Genomic DNA, 17,651 nt, shown 5'->3' with positions numbered 1-17,651 from the left:
CTGTAGGAAATTGTGACTTAAATTTCATCCGCAAAACCTGTGGAATGTTCATGGGGGAGCATAAATTTCCCCTTTCAACTGCGTCGCTACTATTACGCAGAATCATTAGGAGGCGAAATGTTTTCGTGACTTAACCGATTCGAATGGCGCAGGTAATTGCTTTAGGGTTGACATCGAATTCAATGTTTAATCAAGTGAGAGGTCGTGCATCCGATGTCTCAGTTTTGACGCATCATTCTCCTTGATTGGCATAGAGAGGAAGTATACTTCATGGCTCGTCACTTGCCCTTGAAAGGTGCTTCTCTGTAGGAAAGTTGCCGTAGGGCACGGGCGTGATGGATCCCCACCGGGCCAGTGACATCTCCGCGTCTAATTTCCTCGATGGCTCGAAGAGGTGTAAGAACGTCAGTATCTTAAAATTGGAAATTTTCCTCGTTCCTGGTCATAATGATGTTCTTCCTTACATCTTCTTTAACTCTTACTTCCTAGTGCAAAAAAGTACGTGGTTGGCTTTTGTTCTTGTTCTAGATACAAGGGATCGAGAAAATCTGTGAATAGTAATAAATCCTCGTTCCTTTTCGTATTGATGCTCTTCCTTATTGGCTTCCTATTGGTACTGGTATTGATGCTCCCCCTTCCTTATTAATATTCTTTAACTCTGCCTTCCTGATGCAAAAAGGTGCGCGATTAGCTTTCATTATTTCTCTCGATTCAAGGGCTCGGGAAAATCTGTAAATAATTAATTGATACTTTCTACAATTTTTAATATCGTGTACTCGTAATAACGTATAACGAATACTCGTACTTACTGAAAAAAAAAATATGCATCATTTACCAAGGCGTGACGGTAATTATTCGTGAAGCTCAATAAAATTACGCAATGTTATTTATAGGAGGCAATTGGCTGCTTGGATCTTTTGCACCTTGAGGAAAGAGAAGGGGGGAAGGATGACAAGGTGGAGAGAAACCCGGTGTCGGCATTAGCCTACTCTTGCTGTAGGCTGCCAAAAAGACCACTCGTCCCATTTGACGGTGACGTCTTCTTCGGGCAGCCGAATGTTATGGGCCCTTCTGAAAATTCTCCGCCACCGCCTCGGATTGAAACCTGGTCTAGCATAGGAAGCCAGCACTCTATCCTCTGTACCAATCCGATTCTCAATTTCATAATGGTTTGTTGAGGAGGCTGTTTCTCGAAAAACTTTAACCTCCTCATAAAAAATGTTTTGGTGCCATTCATTCACATTTAGTACATAGTGCTATTCGATTGGGACTCGTGGATGCCCATTGAATAGAGTACTTTGTTGAGTAGAGTAGCTACGGATCGCAGGATACTATATCATTTAGGGATTATTATATTTATTTTCATGGTGATTGTTTTATTTAATATTAACAAACTTGCTCCTTAACTTAGAAAATAGCGGACAATAAATTTGATGGTAGTTTTTGTAGCTACAAGGCGTTCACGAGCTTTCTTCAAACTTCCAATTTGTTTAAGACGCACTTTTTCCAAATCCGGCATCGGTTATGAAAATGGCAATGACGGAGGCCTTTGGTCAAGAGTCGAGTAAACACCTGAGATTATGTCATCAGCGAACATTTCCTCGAAGCATACTCTCTTAGTTGCCCCTGAATTAATTTGCTTGTCATATTTCTCAATGAAAACGTCTCCTCATCATCGTGTCGCTTTTCAGTACTTCCTTTTTAATTGAATGCCTCGTATATTAAGGATTTCGTAAGAATTTAGCTTAGCGTTAATTCTATCTCAACTGCATGAAGTGTCTTCTTGGTTTATAAGTAGACCCAATTTTCTTGAATGAATCGATGTAGTTAAAAAAATGACGATGAGCTAAACGAGCAATCGAGATTGTGTTCTTTTTATTTTGAAATAAATTCTAATTCATACCAAAAAATCATAGTTTCCCCTTAACTATTTAGACTTGGGCGATAGCAATCTTACGTAAGGCAGACCAGTTATTCATTTCAGAGTTTTTGACTTTCGAGTGCCTTGTTTATATCCTTTCCTTGTTGACTTATTTTTAAAGCATCAATGCTATGCGGGTTTCCAGCCTTCTGAGAAAGTCCATCTTATCTGATGGATTTTTTCTCATGGAAGACTATGATGGACTCTCTTACGCGTCTGGAATCTGGGAATAGGGTAGTTTCCTTTATCAAAGAAAACGAAAGGCATTGATTGCGATTCGTTACCCACCATTACTGTATTCATAATATACAAATTATTTCGTTTTAGAAATACCGGTTTAGACGAATGGCAATGGTCCATTTTTATCCTCATTTGAAAAGGGCCAGATTGGCGCCTATGCGATGCCACTCCACGTGACGTCACAGGGACCTAGTTTCTATAGGAGAAGATAGGAGTTATACATCGTCTGAGATTACCAATGCATGCATGAGGCGCAGAGCTCAGGGAAACATGTCTTAATAATCACCTATTAAAACTGGCTAAGGTCGGAAAGTTTTCTTCATTTGATAAGGTATTAATAAACCTTTTTAAAGCAAGCGCCACCAGACAGCAAGGTACTCAGCTACCCTCTAGCATCCTGCGTCCTATCAGCGCTCAGAGCCTCGATCAAGGTCACCTCACAAGGCGGGAGGGGGAACCAGAAATACGTCACACGGAGAGATTTCCTTACCCGTCGCGTTTTCGCGCGCTTGAAATTTTTCACTTTTCATTTAATCGCGAAAAATAGATATCGTCATTTAAAAATCTAAAAGCGTGAAATACGTACTCCAGGAGTAATAATCTTTCGATTCAGGCAATAAAAAAATAATAGGAAACAACCTTATTGCACACTCTCTCGTTCTGGAACCTCCATTCCGCGTCCACCTTAGGATTTCTCTTGGAGGTTGCTTCTGTGAATTAAATGAACAAAAATTTCTTTTGCAACATTGCCGAAGGCAGTGTCGGATACATACGGGGGAGCGCAGGGGGCGCGCCCCCCTCCTTGCGGGGCTGCCCGCATTGCCGAAACGTTGCAGAACCACAATTGTAACTCTTTTATATCATAAGATAGCATTGTCTTGTATTTGCGTATAATCATTTTAAATAAAACTATCTTAAATTTTGCATGTAACTTAATTATTTTTCATTACGATAAAAGTACAGGTTGCTCAAAATATCTATTGCGTCCCCCTCCCCCTTGAGTTTTTTCTGTATCCGTTACTGGCCCTAAGCGAGACGATTATTAATTATTCGTGAGGCTCAACAAAATTATGGTTCAATCGATTCACTTTCCTTAAATTTTAGAGTTGTAATATTTTCAACTAATATTAATACATCGGACCTCTAAGTTTATCATCGAGATCCCGTAGAGGTCTCCGGAACATATTTTTCAAAAGGCTGCTCTCTAAGAGTCAGCTGGATGTTTCTGGAACCTTCTCTTGCCTTCGGTAGCCTTTGGTAGCGTGACCTTCTATTTCGTATTCATTTCAGCTGGTCAAGCGCTTTACGGAGGAACCCGGTAAATAAATATCGCACCCAAAATTCAAGAGTAAATGTTAGCGAGAATTAAGAATTATTATTAATCGAGGGTATTAAGAAGAGAATATCAACAAGGTGGCGTTGCATTAGCCAAAAGCAGCCATTAGTATTACTATTAGAACGGGAAAATTTTAACGAATGAAATGCTTCAAGATGGATTTTATTAAAATAAGGGAAACTTTTCCTTCAAATCTACATTTAAAAAATCGGAAGAATCAACTGTCCACAAGTAAATAAATTTAAAAAAAGCCTTAACATTAACCACCACCTTGAATTTTTGTCCAGAAACATACAGAATCCAAGATATTCCAGATGGCAAATTCCCGAGCCACGTTTGTAAAATATGAATAAATTGGCGGAATCATAAGAAAAATAATTTCAGGCAATACACTGGTTTAGTTTAAGGCTGCTTTATTCTTAATATGGAGTGTCTCAGATGTACTTTACTCTAAATTCAAGTGATAATGAAAAGTAGTAACTTAAAATCACGTTAATTTAGTGGTATATTGTTTGTGATGGTAAAAATGTTTTTAAGTATCCTATACGAAAATTATTTGCTTCGAATCGCGCAGTCACGAGCCTACGAACCTTCTTAAACCATTTTAACCCAAAGTTGCTTCTAAGTAATATCAAATATTTATACATTTTCAACTCTATTCATGAATGATTTAGACTACTTCCTCTTTTGTGCTTAAAGTTTAATGCCGAAATATGAAGCTTGCACAGTAGTTATGATTAAGGAGAAATTTTATTACATTCTTAAAATAAGAAGTCATGAAATATAAGTTCTCCCAGAATTAGCCCTGGGTTAGGTAGGAATAAGTCGGAGAGGAATCTTTTATGGCTGCTTCAAGGATAGTCACGAACTCACAGAATTTTCCATGTAGGGTACGCGTGATCTCAATTTAGAATTCGGAATCTGATCCTTGATGCGGATACCAGCATGTGATGAAGGTACACATCTGTCTGTCGAGGCAGTAACAAGTCCTCTTTCGTAAATATCCACTGGCATATTTTATGGCGCCGACAATCATCCTACCATGGGTGTGACATCACCCACTCTTTCCTCATGTATAATGTCCCTGTATCGCTATCCGAGTTCTGGCACGTGCGTGAAATAAATTGAGGATAACATAGATTTTTGCATAACATTCGCGTTTATGATTCAAACAAAACCGATTTCGAAAGTAAGGATTTTTTCTGAACGAAGTATGCGACTATGGGATGAATAAAAAAAACCAGGAGCTGCCATTAATTTAGTATATTTTGCCTCCATACATTGAGGAGAAGCTTTCGATTAATATCTTGATTGGATTTCTTGATTTTGCGCAACCCGCAAAGCCGACTCGAGAGAGACAAAATGATTAGGAACTTGAAACGTGTAGTCACTGTTCATAAGAGTTAACGTAAATATTGCACGGCTCAATTTTTTATTCATACCCACATTCTTTCGTCTATATATAAAATACTGATATCAGCTCCGTAAAAATTGTGCAGCATGCAAGTAATTTTTTATGCTAGACAAGATAGTAAGCTAAGCAGAACTATTGTAGCCTACGGAAGAGATGCTCCATGATACTACTGTTCAATGATAGGACCTCGGCAGATAATTAAAATCTCTCCACCACGTAAGAATTTATGCTTGCCATCGAGGATTCTTATAACGTACCGCAGACCAGGGGTGGATTCAGCATCAAATTAGAGGTTGAGTTCATGGCCTTGATCGGGGGAGAATGGAATACCCTTCGAGAGAGAGGAGCGTTCTCCCGTGTAAAATATTTTACGCATTATGGAGCCTAAAATTTAATTTATATTCTTAGCAACCGAGAAAATTAAGAACAATTTTATAGGTTTAAGGAATCAAAAACTTTTAAAATAATATTTTTTTGGTAAATTTAGGGGGGTGTTGCCCCCTTTGACTACCTCTCTAAATTCACCACTGTCATAGATGGAAGATTAAGGCAAATTCTTGGATCAAATCCAAATTTAGTGAATTAAAACCCAATGTTATACTTCATTTTACTATTAACCGAGCGCCGTTTCAATGACTCAAGTGTCATTATCCTTCCCTAAAAATGCGCTCTTCCGCATTTTAAAACTTTACGTAGAACATCAGACCCAGAATAACTTGAATATAGCATGGAATGCGACCCTTTATAAGGGAAAATGAGCTTGATGGAATAACTAGTTTAAGGCGGAAAAAATAACTTAAGCCAAAAATTGTGTGCACACCTTTTTATTTTTTGAGGTAGGTAAGTGTGCTATGTAGCGTAAAAAGTACAGATAAATTTAGCAAATCCATAAGCCGAAAGCTTTCTACTGTAGACTCTTCTGGTCTCAGAGAATTGGACTTATAGTCCTAAAGTAAACATAAAAATAATATAATATAAAATTCATCTTGAAATGGAATACAGTGGATTAAATTAAGGATAAAAAATAGAAAGGAAAACGGAAAATAATCTCAAGATGAAATATGAAAATGATCTCTGCTTCCGTAGATCTAAATTCCCTTCGAATTTTGCTGGTTACTTTTTTCTCTTTATGTTTTATATGATTTATTTTTCGTTCCTCGGCAAGATTTTTTTAAAGTTTTTGATTTGTTGTTCAGAATTTACATTTCGAGTTTTATCCTGAAAGTAAACAACGAAGTAGGAAGGGGAAAGCCTATAGTTTCGGCAAAAGTCAAAACATCATTGTCAAAGTATATGTAGTACTATACTAGTTCTCAAACCTAGTCGTTAATTCATCGTCCTGACAAGACGGCTAGAACTATCCATTTGGCCTTTCCAGCATGGGAGAATTTTACTTCTTGAAGGGACAATATATGTCAGCAGACTATGCTAGCAGTTGGAAAAAGCTCAATGTTGCGTCATAATTTTCGTTCCAAATAAGGTCTCTTTCTCTCGGACCCAATTCCGTATAGTTTTGCCGTCTTCGCCAACTGATGCGTCGAGGTTTTGAGATGGATGAAAAAGTCACGATCGTAAACAAGCGACTGGGACGCGCGACTTCGAAATGTTTGTTTTGGCTTTTCCTCGGCCTTAAATTTTATTTCGGCTGAATTAAAGGGATTGCTGTGTTCCATCGCTTTCGTGCCTGTTTCATAAGGCGCCATGCGTTTCTCGCATGAATTCCAATCTATCCCCGCTTATTTTTTTCCATTTTGCAATCGTCCTGATCGAATATCGTTCCGAGGTTTAATATTGCGACCAGTGCTGTAATTGGGCCGGTACGGCGTACCCCCTAAAATCCAAACTCGTTATAAGCGTACCGGTTAAAATACCTTCGCGTCCGGATGTATAATACATGTTCGGCTGTTGGAATTTTTGGTGAGTACCGCCTAAATGTTTTTCCGACTACAGCACTGATTACGACCATGGTTTTCCTCCGAACCCATACTCTTGTAACCAAAATGTTGCCCAGGCGAGTGCTACCAACTCCATCTTATGTTTTCTTTGCCGTCCATGGGATTGTTCGGGCAATGTTTTAGCGTCGTTATGGATAAATTTGCGCGTAAGGGAGGATCAAGGATTTTTTTCTGGGGGGGCATAAGGGTCTCACAGGCATACGGTACACATTTGACAGTATAAGTAACATACAACAATCAAGGTACGAATTATTCCCTTTATTTTTTAAAAAGTTATTCAGATGAAAATATTAATATGTTAAATATAAAATAACGACAGTTTTCGAGCCACTTTGCCTCTTGTGTGATGCTATTTTGGAGCGTTGACTAGCGAATGACCAATGACCAGCAAATCTGTCTTTTAGACTTGGGCTCAAGGCTTAAATAATCGAGGCTCTGTGATACACAAAACAAAACATCGTAATGATAACTGCATAAAAAATCTTGTCTATTTTTTAAGGGTCTGGGGGGGAGGGCCCTTTAAACCCGCCTATCCTTGTGCTTACTACTTTGATGAGTTCCGTTCCAACCATGTACCATAGCAAATTTCAAAACATGATATAATTACGATATATCTTATCCTTAATCCTAATGGTGCTATGCGCACGATTTGGACTGCTAGTCGCATAATATGCTCAGCAGCCCATACTACCTCGTCCGATATAGTCCTCAAATTTCTACAGAGAAGAATGACGACTCGGTAGCTTGACTGGCTAAAGCACTCTACCGGAAACCGGGGGATACGGGTTCGTATTCTGGTCAAGGCGAAAGATTTTATCTCGGTGGATTTTTCGCACATATTTTCTGTGCTGACTATGATCAACAGCGGATCCATGATAGGGACAAGGGGGGGAGGGGTCATTCTTTAGTCACCGCTGGAAAATAGCATCACCCAAGTGGCAAAGGGGTTTCAAAATTGTTGTTGTTATATATTTAACTTATTAACATTTTCATATTAATAGCTTTCAAAATAAATATAAAGAGAATATTTCGTACATTGATTGTTTTATGTTGCTGGTATGGTACTTGGAGGAGGCGACCGACAGCTGAGGTCATTTGCACCATGGGGGAAGGGTATGGAAGGAAGGGTGGAGAGAAACCCGGCGTCGGATTTGCCTGCTCTTAACGAAAGGCGCCAAGGGTACCACGGCTTAACGTCCCATCCGACAGACGGAGTTTTACGCTTGAAATGTCCTCCACACAACACTCCAGCAGGGATCGGGCAGTCTCTGAAAATTCTCTGCCGCTGCCGGGATTTGAACCCGGGCCCGCCGGGTGGGAAGCCACCACACCGACCCGATCCCCCCTTGTATGTTGCTTATAATGTCAAATGCGTGCCGTATGCCTGTCAGACCCTTGTAAAAAAATTCTGGATCTGCCCTTACGCGCAAGTGGGGGTGAAAATTCTAGCATTAGTGGGGGGTCGGAAAAAATTACCGATCTATCCAGAGTAAATTGGATATCCAAGGGGGGGGCTTTATCCTCCTTAGCCCCCCCTCCCCAATAGATCCGCCACTGACTATGATCTGCGAATTGGTGCGTGACACAGCTCAAACCACTTCACCATACGCAAAATAATTTTCCCACACTCATTTTCGGTGTGGACATGAGTCTGCAATTCCCCAGTTGGGCCCATTGATCATCTATATCCGGGTTATGATAAGGTGAAACTCGAAATGTCATGATTATTTTGGTGCCTGAAAAGATTTAATGATCTTTTGCGTGACTAAATTCGCAAATGTCGATTAGCGGTACTAAATTTACTATTATGCTCGCTTTCAAAATATCTTCAGATCTGCTTATCTTCCTCATCATGTCCTACTTTTGATAAAGGGTCAATGTACTCGATAGCTGGGCGATGACAGGACCGTAATGGACAGAGAAAAGGCATCAACGCATCTGCCCCCGTCATTGTGAATGGAAATGTCCATTATTATTCTCACATCCACTGATGGAGATTTTTTTCGGGACAGCAGAATCAAATGAACGGAAAGCAAATCCCCTAACCAGAAGAAAGTCTATCGTACGACGACTTCCATTTAACTCATCCCTAAAACAAGTAATGCTAATTGTCCCAATGTGAACGGAATATTTTGTACTTATTTTACTATGCAACACATTACTTGCTACAATTTACTGCAACACATTTTCCATGGCTTTATTTTTTAATAAGTATAATCACTTATATATCAGCGATGAAATTCGCCATGAATAAATAGTTTGGTTTGGCTGGTATTCAAACTGGAATCTCCCTATTACCGGTATGCAACACCAATTACATCATCAAACCACTTCTTCACAGGCGATCTCAAAACCTCATTTCCTTCAGTAATTAGGTATAATCATATGTGTTGCTCAATGCCATAAGGAAGAGTATTTTGACTTAATTTTCATGAAAACATCAATAATTTTGAAAATTTCGCACGAATTGAAACAAATTTATGTTGAGCACTAAATATGATCGAATCCCTTTAATTGAGGCATTCACTACACAGGGAAGATTTATTTTTCAGCTTCATAAGGCTACTCGGTAAATCCATGCCACGTTAAACGTAATGATTACCGTGTCCAATTTATTAACTTTGCCTATGGTAGCAGTGTACAATAGAGTTATTTGTAAAAGTCATTACAGTAAAGAGATTATGATAGAACTCTCCACGCGAATCCGCAAGCAAAAAACGTTGCTTATGTTACTCCACAGGCCAGTAGTGCGGTATGAAAAAATAGAAAATAGCATACCTATCTCTTAATGACTTTTTTTGTTAACATAGTTCTACTGTATAGTGATCTGAAGTATCCAGTTTATGGAGTATAATTACAGTGTTTTAAGAACTTATATGTACCATGAGTGACTCTAAAAACGACAGATATGTAGTTTAAGCGCTCTCCAACAATGTGCGAAAGGTGAAACAATTAGAAATTATTGCTCAAGAAGTATTTTTCATCCATAAGAAATAGTATGGCAATCGCTACATCTTGCAGTCTTTGTAATTTTGTATTTAAGCCAGCAGAATGTTAAATTGAATGTACTATAATGATTCAAAGAATGTGGTAAATAAACTAGTCACCTACATGCTTTGAAAAACCAACCAGCAGATGTAAATACCTTCGTTTTATTTTCTGTCATTTTAATATTGTTGAATATCGAATTTATGATGAAGACTGTGAATAAGATGGGAAATAGATAGTGCCTTTCTAGTAGATACAAGAACTTCGGACTGTTAAAATTTATGGACACTTCTCGAGTTTTGTCAACGATTCACCCATTCGATATCGCCGAATTGCGCAAAGCGGATGACTCATTCCACGGAAGGTCAGCGTTTCGCAGCCGATTTTGTCATTTCACAATCCTCAGTTGGAGATCGTGGGCATGCCGATTCGTTAACCTTTGCCCTCGGCAATGTTGTGAGTATCGCCGTATCCAAGATCTCGTGCAATGCACTGGTTATTGGAGTCCGCAGCCAAGAGGCTGAGCCGTCACGTTTTGCCCTCGTGACTACCGACAAATCCCCACCTCCTTCCCATTCACGTCGGTGCCGGAGGGGGGCGCTATCAGGAGGGCGCCATTATTGCCCGCGAGAGCTTGAGGTGCGATGCGGCCAAATCCTTTCGCTGTTCGTCTACATGACCGCTTTCGTGGTTGAGCGATGTCCGACGTTAATTCATTGCGGGGTCAAACCTCGCTCGCTCGCACAGCACGGAGTGAAGTATTCTCATTTTCCCTCGATGATGCACCTGGGGCAGCTCGGAGATGGCTTTTTTTTCCTTTCTCCCATTGGTTCAATGTACGCTGTGAAGCAAGCGATCAAAACGATAGCGTCTTGCTTCACCCTCGAGATTCCTCAGGTGTTCAAGTGAGCTATCCATATGATTGGCTTATTTTGTGGTCCATGATTACATCCCTCACAGTAGATGTGCCTTTTGGACAAGGCCTAAGAAAATTACTTCTAAATTACGACCGCCTGCCTGCAACTGCGAAGTTCATGCATATTATCATGGAGAAACCTATTTACAATTATTTTGTGATTTCCTGGAGATACTTTCATCAGTAATGAATACTTTAAGTTGGTTTCGTACATATATATCGGCCACTGAATCTCTAAAATTGATATTGAAAGGAATTTATATACTTTAAAGCCCATTTCCGACCACTCACTCACTCGTATAAATGTTTGGGGTGAACGAGACGAGATAGGAATAAATTTCATTTAATCAACCCCTCAAAAATCGTCTGAAACCCTAGAAAAAAGTGTCAAAACTCTAAATTTTCCATTGTCTATCTATCTTTTCTTCTAATCTATTCTACAAGTTGAATATGGGGATTAGTTTTAAAAATGGCCACCAAAATCCGATGGCAGCGCTCGAATCATTAAAAGGAAAGTGAATTATAGAATATTATGTAAGTAATGGTCAAAAAAGTTTTAATAAATTTATTTCATTTAGTCCAAGTTTTAAAATTTTCCGCGTTGTTTTCGTTTGTTAATAACCTACATTAACGTTATTTTGATTTTCGTTCTCTGCAAAGTACTAAGATTTTATTTCATACAGATATATTGCCTACGAGGCTTCTTATCTATATGTTTGTATACTATGAGAAATAGTTAATTTATACGAGGACAAAAATTAATCTTGTTGTTATTTTTAGACTATATGTTTGATATCTACCATTAATTCTGAGATTCAAATTCATAAAAGTAATTTTTATGCATAATTTTAAAAATAGATGCCAATCTCTAGATAATACTTCATGAGTACGGAAAGTTGAAGGCCTATATCATCAAGCCATCTTCCTTTCTTATTTCGGTTAGAAGGAATATGTTGGTTCATAATCTGAAGGAAGGTCTGAATGTCGCCAAAATCATACAAAATAAAAATGAATTATGCCACCAAAAAACTCCTTTCTCTTGGCTGAGTGAAAAGTATAAGACGCCAGAGGGATTTATATAGCCTAAAATGGCAGAAAAAATTGAGTTTAATGCTAAGGAGTTCAATTTCATGTTTTTTTTGTTAACTGAAAGTCGTTTACACCGGTTATCTTTTTCCTTTCAGATCTCAGAAAGCCAGTAAAACTCTGTTTGAGGTATGTAGATTTTGCCTTTACTAATGTAAATTCGCGCGAAAAATAAAATTTGAATTAATACATCACTGAAAGAATGCCATTTATTCCTAAAAATAATGAATCTAAGGAGGTGATTGTTATGAATTCCATTTTAGTGACTAGCTTTCTGCTATCACAAGGCTACCCATAAAAGCACCAATAGTAAGAGGTTGCGTATCGCCAAAATTTCACAATGGAATTCAGTCAGTAAAGAAAACCATATCATAACATCAGCAATATTGGAGCGTATATTTATTCATTTTGTCATTTCATCCTTAAAGCCAACCTATTTGTGCACTCCTGACTTTGTGTAATTATAAAATTTTTAATATTTATTATTCTGAATGGCATAAACGGCAAATGCGATGAATACGTTCTTATTTATAAATATTGCAATCACTCTAACGGTTATTTAAGTGAAAGGAGCGCATAAAATTAGTAATCAACTCCGCGTCTTCATATTCCATTACTGAATGTCTTGCTTCAGTTACACTACTACTTTAAACTTGAATAAAAACTGCGCGAAGTCATTCATATGAGCGAAGGTTCAATCAGCTAGAGAGAACCTAAATCAATATCATAGTGCCCCCTGAGGAACTTGCTGAATAAATTCTTCTCGGTATCTCCACCGGGTCGAATAACAAAGATGCAAGTTATTTAACAAGCCATTACCAGTATAAGCCTCCTCTTTGCAAAACGGTTTACCTGAATGGGAAATCTATTAATTGTGTCTAGACCTAAATATCACCCTGTAAGTCACCTACAGAGGTGTTTTGTGGGCGAGAACCATTGCCAACATGCAACCATTACCAAAATCCAGCATGCGCGACACCATCCATGGGGAAAGTTTACTTCCACGAATATGTGTACCAAGAACATAGGACATGCATACGTGACACATAAGCTATTGGATTAATCCGTAGGATTAATCCAACTTAAGAGGGCAATCTACTTGTGAAGCTAAAAACATGCCAAACATGCTGCTAGAAATATTAGGAAAATTCAGAAGTATGGATTGAGGAATACATGAGTTAGTAAGCTACACTACCAGTTAACTAACCTATTTCAAAGTAAAAGATACAGTGTCCGGCGTGATACGGCGGAAATATTTGATATTCAGCTTATTAAAACCACTTGTCTGTTTCCACACACTTTTATTTACACCGACCATGGTTTCGGCACCTTGCACCATTATCACCTTGATAATGGTACAAGTTGCCGAAACCATGGTCGGTGTAAATAAAAGTGTGTGGAAACAGACATGTGGTTTTAATAAGCTGAGTATTTCAAAGTCCTAACGCTGACGTTATAATCTCCCATCGATCGCGGAAAAAACGGTAGTCTAAAACTATTTGTTTTACAGTCTATGTCTCTTGTTTTATTTTATGATCTGATCTACGGTAATGTGTTGCCGTTGTAGGGCTGCCGACTCATAAAAAATATTGGGAGGCCCATACTGGGTCTCGCCCCAGGAAATTTTATGAATAGTGAGTTTTTAAGTTTTTTTTAAGCATTTTAGAAGAGTCACATCGTCAACAACTGAACCCTCTAAACTCGACTCTCGATAACTCGATACTCCGGGGAAAATTAACAAGCTTGGCACGTATTTTCCTCCCCCCCATAACGAATTTTTGAGGGGGCTCCGGCCCCCTTTGGCCCCATGGAGTGGGCGCCATTGTGCCGTTGGTAAAATATGGCAACTTCTTCCTTCAACAGTCATGCTAAGTAACGAAGAATATTTCAAGCCATTCTTTCCTCTAACTGTCTCGAAGTGATGGTCCTGATTGACTGCTTTCTTGTATTTCAGAATGATCTCCTAATGCCGTACTCTTTCCCCTGGTATGATGAAATTGCACTACCAAGCTATTTCAGATCGTATAACTACCTTTTCGACTTCAATCCTGCAATCTTTTTTAAGTGAAAACTTCTTTAGCGACGTTAAGCACTTTTACGGGATGGGGAAAAAGCATAGAATTCGCGTGAGAGTGACCGACCCGACACCGCGAACGCTACAGCGAGATCTACATTTCCGTCTTAAAATTCGTCTCTTGATATCTCATTTTCGATTGTGTAGTGGTCAGTACCCCGCCTGTCACGCGGGAGACCGGGGTTCAATTCCCCGCCGGGGAGGATTTTTTTCTCAATCTCATACAATTTAAAAAAATTTACAATGGATATTTCAACTACGCAGGCTGACTAGGTGTAGTAAATAAACTTTGTTAATATATTGTTAATATATAGACTGTTAAAGTCTTTTTGTTTTAAAAATATTAAAATTGAAAATAAAAACCTAAGGTGTATATTGTATAAGTTCATTAAATATAAAGAGCTCGTGCATGAACGTGCAGAAGTACGTAGAATACGCGCACGATTCACGAAAAAGATGAATCTTTTTCGTGAATCGTGCGCGTATTCTTTCTGCTTTCAAATTTGAAATGTAATTAGAACTTTGTTTAAAATATTGCAATATGAACTTTTTGAAGTGAAAACTTCTTTAGCGGCGTTAAGCACTTTTGCGGGATGGGGAAAAAGCATAGAATTCGCGTGAGCGTCTCCGACCCGACACCGCGATCGCTACAGCGAGATATACATATGCATAGTGTGTATAGTGTATACAATGGTATAGGTTGCGTCACCGCCATACTTTTACATACTGAATACTGGTATCTGTCTACTTCTAGTTCTATACTGTACATGTGCACTTTTTCTATACAGTGCGTATTATTTTGTAGACTGTTAATAGAGATTAATATATACACTTTGTTAATATATTGTTAATATATAGAATGTTAAAGTCTTTTTGCTTTAAAAGTATTAAAATTGAAAATAAAAATCTATAATGTATATTGTATAAGTTCATTAAATATAAAGAGCTCGTGCATGAACGTGCAGAAGAGTGTACACGCTATAAAAATACAGGTCAGTACAATTTAAGGCAGTTTCTTTTATGTGCATAGTGAACAATTATAGGTTTAAAGCATATTAAATAAAAGAAATAAAAGCATATTATATTTTAATATATAAATGATGTTACTTTCTATTCATACACATCGTATTTTTAATATATATTTAATAAGAAACAGTTTGCTGAAAAAAATAATTTCAATTTTTGTTGAAAAAAGAGTATTACTGGAAAAATTAGTTCTTTAATAATATTAAATCTATATAAAAAATAAATGGGTAATAATTATTTCAGTTTTCACTTCTGTCGGCCAGTCCCACGACTGCCCCGTTTTTTTTATACCATCACCTATGAATTTGAACTTTTAGTTGAACCTCCTCCATCATTAAAGCTGAGCAACATACCCTCAATAAACTTGGACGACACTGCACCAGAAAAGGGAAAAAACTAGGATTTACCTGCTCGATCCGTGAATGATTTGATTCTCGAGGTGGAAACATTCTAACTGGGGCGGATTCAGTACCAAGAAGGTACCAGTACCGTTAGCAGGAAGGGGAAGGAATAGAATAGGATAATAAATAGAATAAAACGGAATAGGCCCAATGGGAATTGATGAGGTAGGTTCAATTTTGGGAGCTGTGATTCGCAAAATGCTCCACGGGAACCCGCTCCAACCGGTAAGGCCGTTTTACACGGGGCACGCAATGCGCAGGTTAGAACTGCATCAATTTCTCAACACGGCGTGCAACTACGCAAAAGCGCGAACGAAATTAGAACAGGAGCTATTTCGCGCCTGTTCCATGCGTTCTTGCAATTCACCGCTTTATTGCTTGCAATTCCATGCATTCTTGCATGCGATCTTGCAATTCACCGCTTTATACGACGCAATTTTGACTGCGTCTTCGTGCACATGCCAGACTACCCCGTGTAAAACGGCTGATTAATACCTAATAATAATATAACTCCACCCCTAACTCTCAAGGTCGATTTACACGGGGCACGTATTTGCACAATCTGACGTGTGTACGACGGCGCAGTCAAAAGCATCTTGTAAAACGGTCAATCGGTAGAACACATGTGAGAATGCATGGACGTGAGACATGCGCGAGCGAGCCAGCGTACCCAGCGAGGAGCGAGAGGAGACAGCTGCCCCCCCCCCCCCCCCCCCCTATAGAAGCAAAAATCGCAAATGTCTTTAAGGAAAACAATATTTTTGAAGCAGATAATTTTAAAAACTAATAAAGAGCCGTTACGTTTTCGTTAAAATGTTGGTTTCATTCACCTCTCCCATGCTTAAATCTTACCTATAACTTGAACAACTATGGCATGCCCCCTGATGGTACTTTTGGTCCTTGGTACTTATGGTACGCCCTTGACGTGAGACGGTAAAATAGCTCGTCCAAATTTGGCACGTTCATTTACGCAATTTCATGCCATGAAGACATATTAATGCAGTTCTAACCTGCACAATAACGAACTCCGTGTAAAACGGCCTTCAGAGCAGTAAGCAGTAAGCTTTTCGTGCACTTTTTTTCGCACGCCTTAAAACGTTCCGGATGACGGTCACAATCGCCTCTCTCAGTGAGCAAGAGGAGCCACTGCAGAGCCTCGACCGTTGTGCCGTGTGCCGCCTTTCATGCCAAACGCCACGCCGCGGTGTTTGGCCTTCTCCCTGGTGATGCAACCGGCGACTCGGAGAAACAGTTGAAGTTGTGATTGCGATCTCATTGCGGCGAGTATCCCCAGACATCCCTTTAGCCTTTCCGTTGTTTGAATCTCGACGCGAGATAATGGCCGAGCGAAGGGCTATTTGATGAGCGGGTGATTTTGGTGTCCCAAGAGAAATAGGCCAGGGCTGCAGGAGTTCTTACTGGCTCGCAGCCAGGATTTCTATTGACGTGCCGCGCCTTTCCCACGCGCGATTCCAACGTAGGTAACGGCCGCATACTGCATTTTCCCGAGGCCGAGGGATCAGGAGTAAAGGCCATTATGGCATCTCTCATGACCTGATGGAATGTGAATAAGACTCAAATCGTTCCCAAATGTTACAGGTAATTGTAAATTATCGTAAATAATAATAATTATGTAAAATTTTCTTGAAATTTTAGTGTACATTTAGTTTAATATAGTTATATTATAAATTAATAATGTAAATTTGCTGCGACTGGAATTAAATTAATGATTAAATAAATTCTCTTCACAATATTTCGTGATTTTTTGCGCACCTTCCGAGCACAAATTTTTGTTTAATTGCGTATTATATTTAAGCTCTCACTTCCATTGCTATTATTTTAATTTTGATGAGTTAGGAGTTTGAATTATTAAATAATCTTTGGATAATTATTGATGTTCAATTCGGAGGAAGAAATCCGAAGTATAACCAAGTTCATTAATAATGGTCTGTTTCTTGTTAAAATCATGCTGTTCAATAGTTCCAATATTATTACTCTAAGGAAGTGCAAAAAAATGTGCGAAAAGCTGGAAAAAAGATAGAAACATGATTACAATGCGAAAAAGTTACATAAAAATGGTATTATGTTTTATAAATGTAATCAATTCATAATGTTATATAATATTTGTTTTCGAGGCTATTTATAATCAGGAAGCTATATTTTCGGGTCTCATTCAATCACTAAGCAGTGGCCTAGAGGAGAGAGAGCAGGGGAAAGCCACCGCCTTGGAGACATTGTTCATGATGTCCATTGATAGACTGGACGTTATGACCGAGGCAGTTAAATCCGCGCCG

The 17,651-nt window shown here is 38.8% G+C and overlaps 1 protein-coding gene across 5 annotated transcripts in view; it reads left to right on the top strand.

The window, feature by feature from the left end:
* Positions 1-17,651, top strand: part of LOC124163273 (laccase-12-like) — a 113,679-nt gene that overhangs the window by 29,933 nt on the left and 66,095 nt on the right. For 3 of the 5 annotated variants that reach the window (XM_046540063.1, XM_046540066.1, XM_046540065.1), the window contains exon 2: positions 11,955-11,985. The exons of the other annotated variants lie outside the window; for them this stretch is intronic. In XM_046540063.1, coding sequence (XP_046396019.1) covers positions 11,955-11,985 — 31 coding nt within the window. The remainder of the gene's footprint in view (positions 1-11,954; positions 11,986-17,651) is intronic. 5 annotated transcript variants of the gene reach the window in all.

The sequence above is a fragment of the Ischnura elegans genome, chromosome 8, assembly GCF_921293095.1.
Source record: "Ischnura elegans chromosome 8, ioIscEleg1.1, whole genome shotgun sequence".
NCBI classification, from domain to species: Eukaryota; Metazoa; Arthropoda; class Insecta; order Odonata; family Coenagrionidae; genus Ischnura; species Ischnura elegans.
This window is presented reverse-complemented; position numbering and strand designations above follow the sequence as displayed.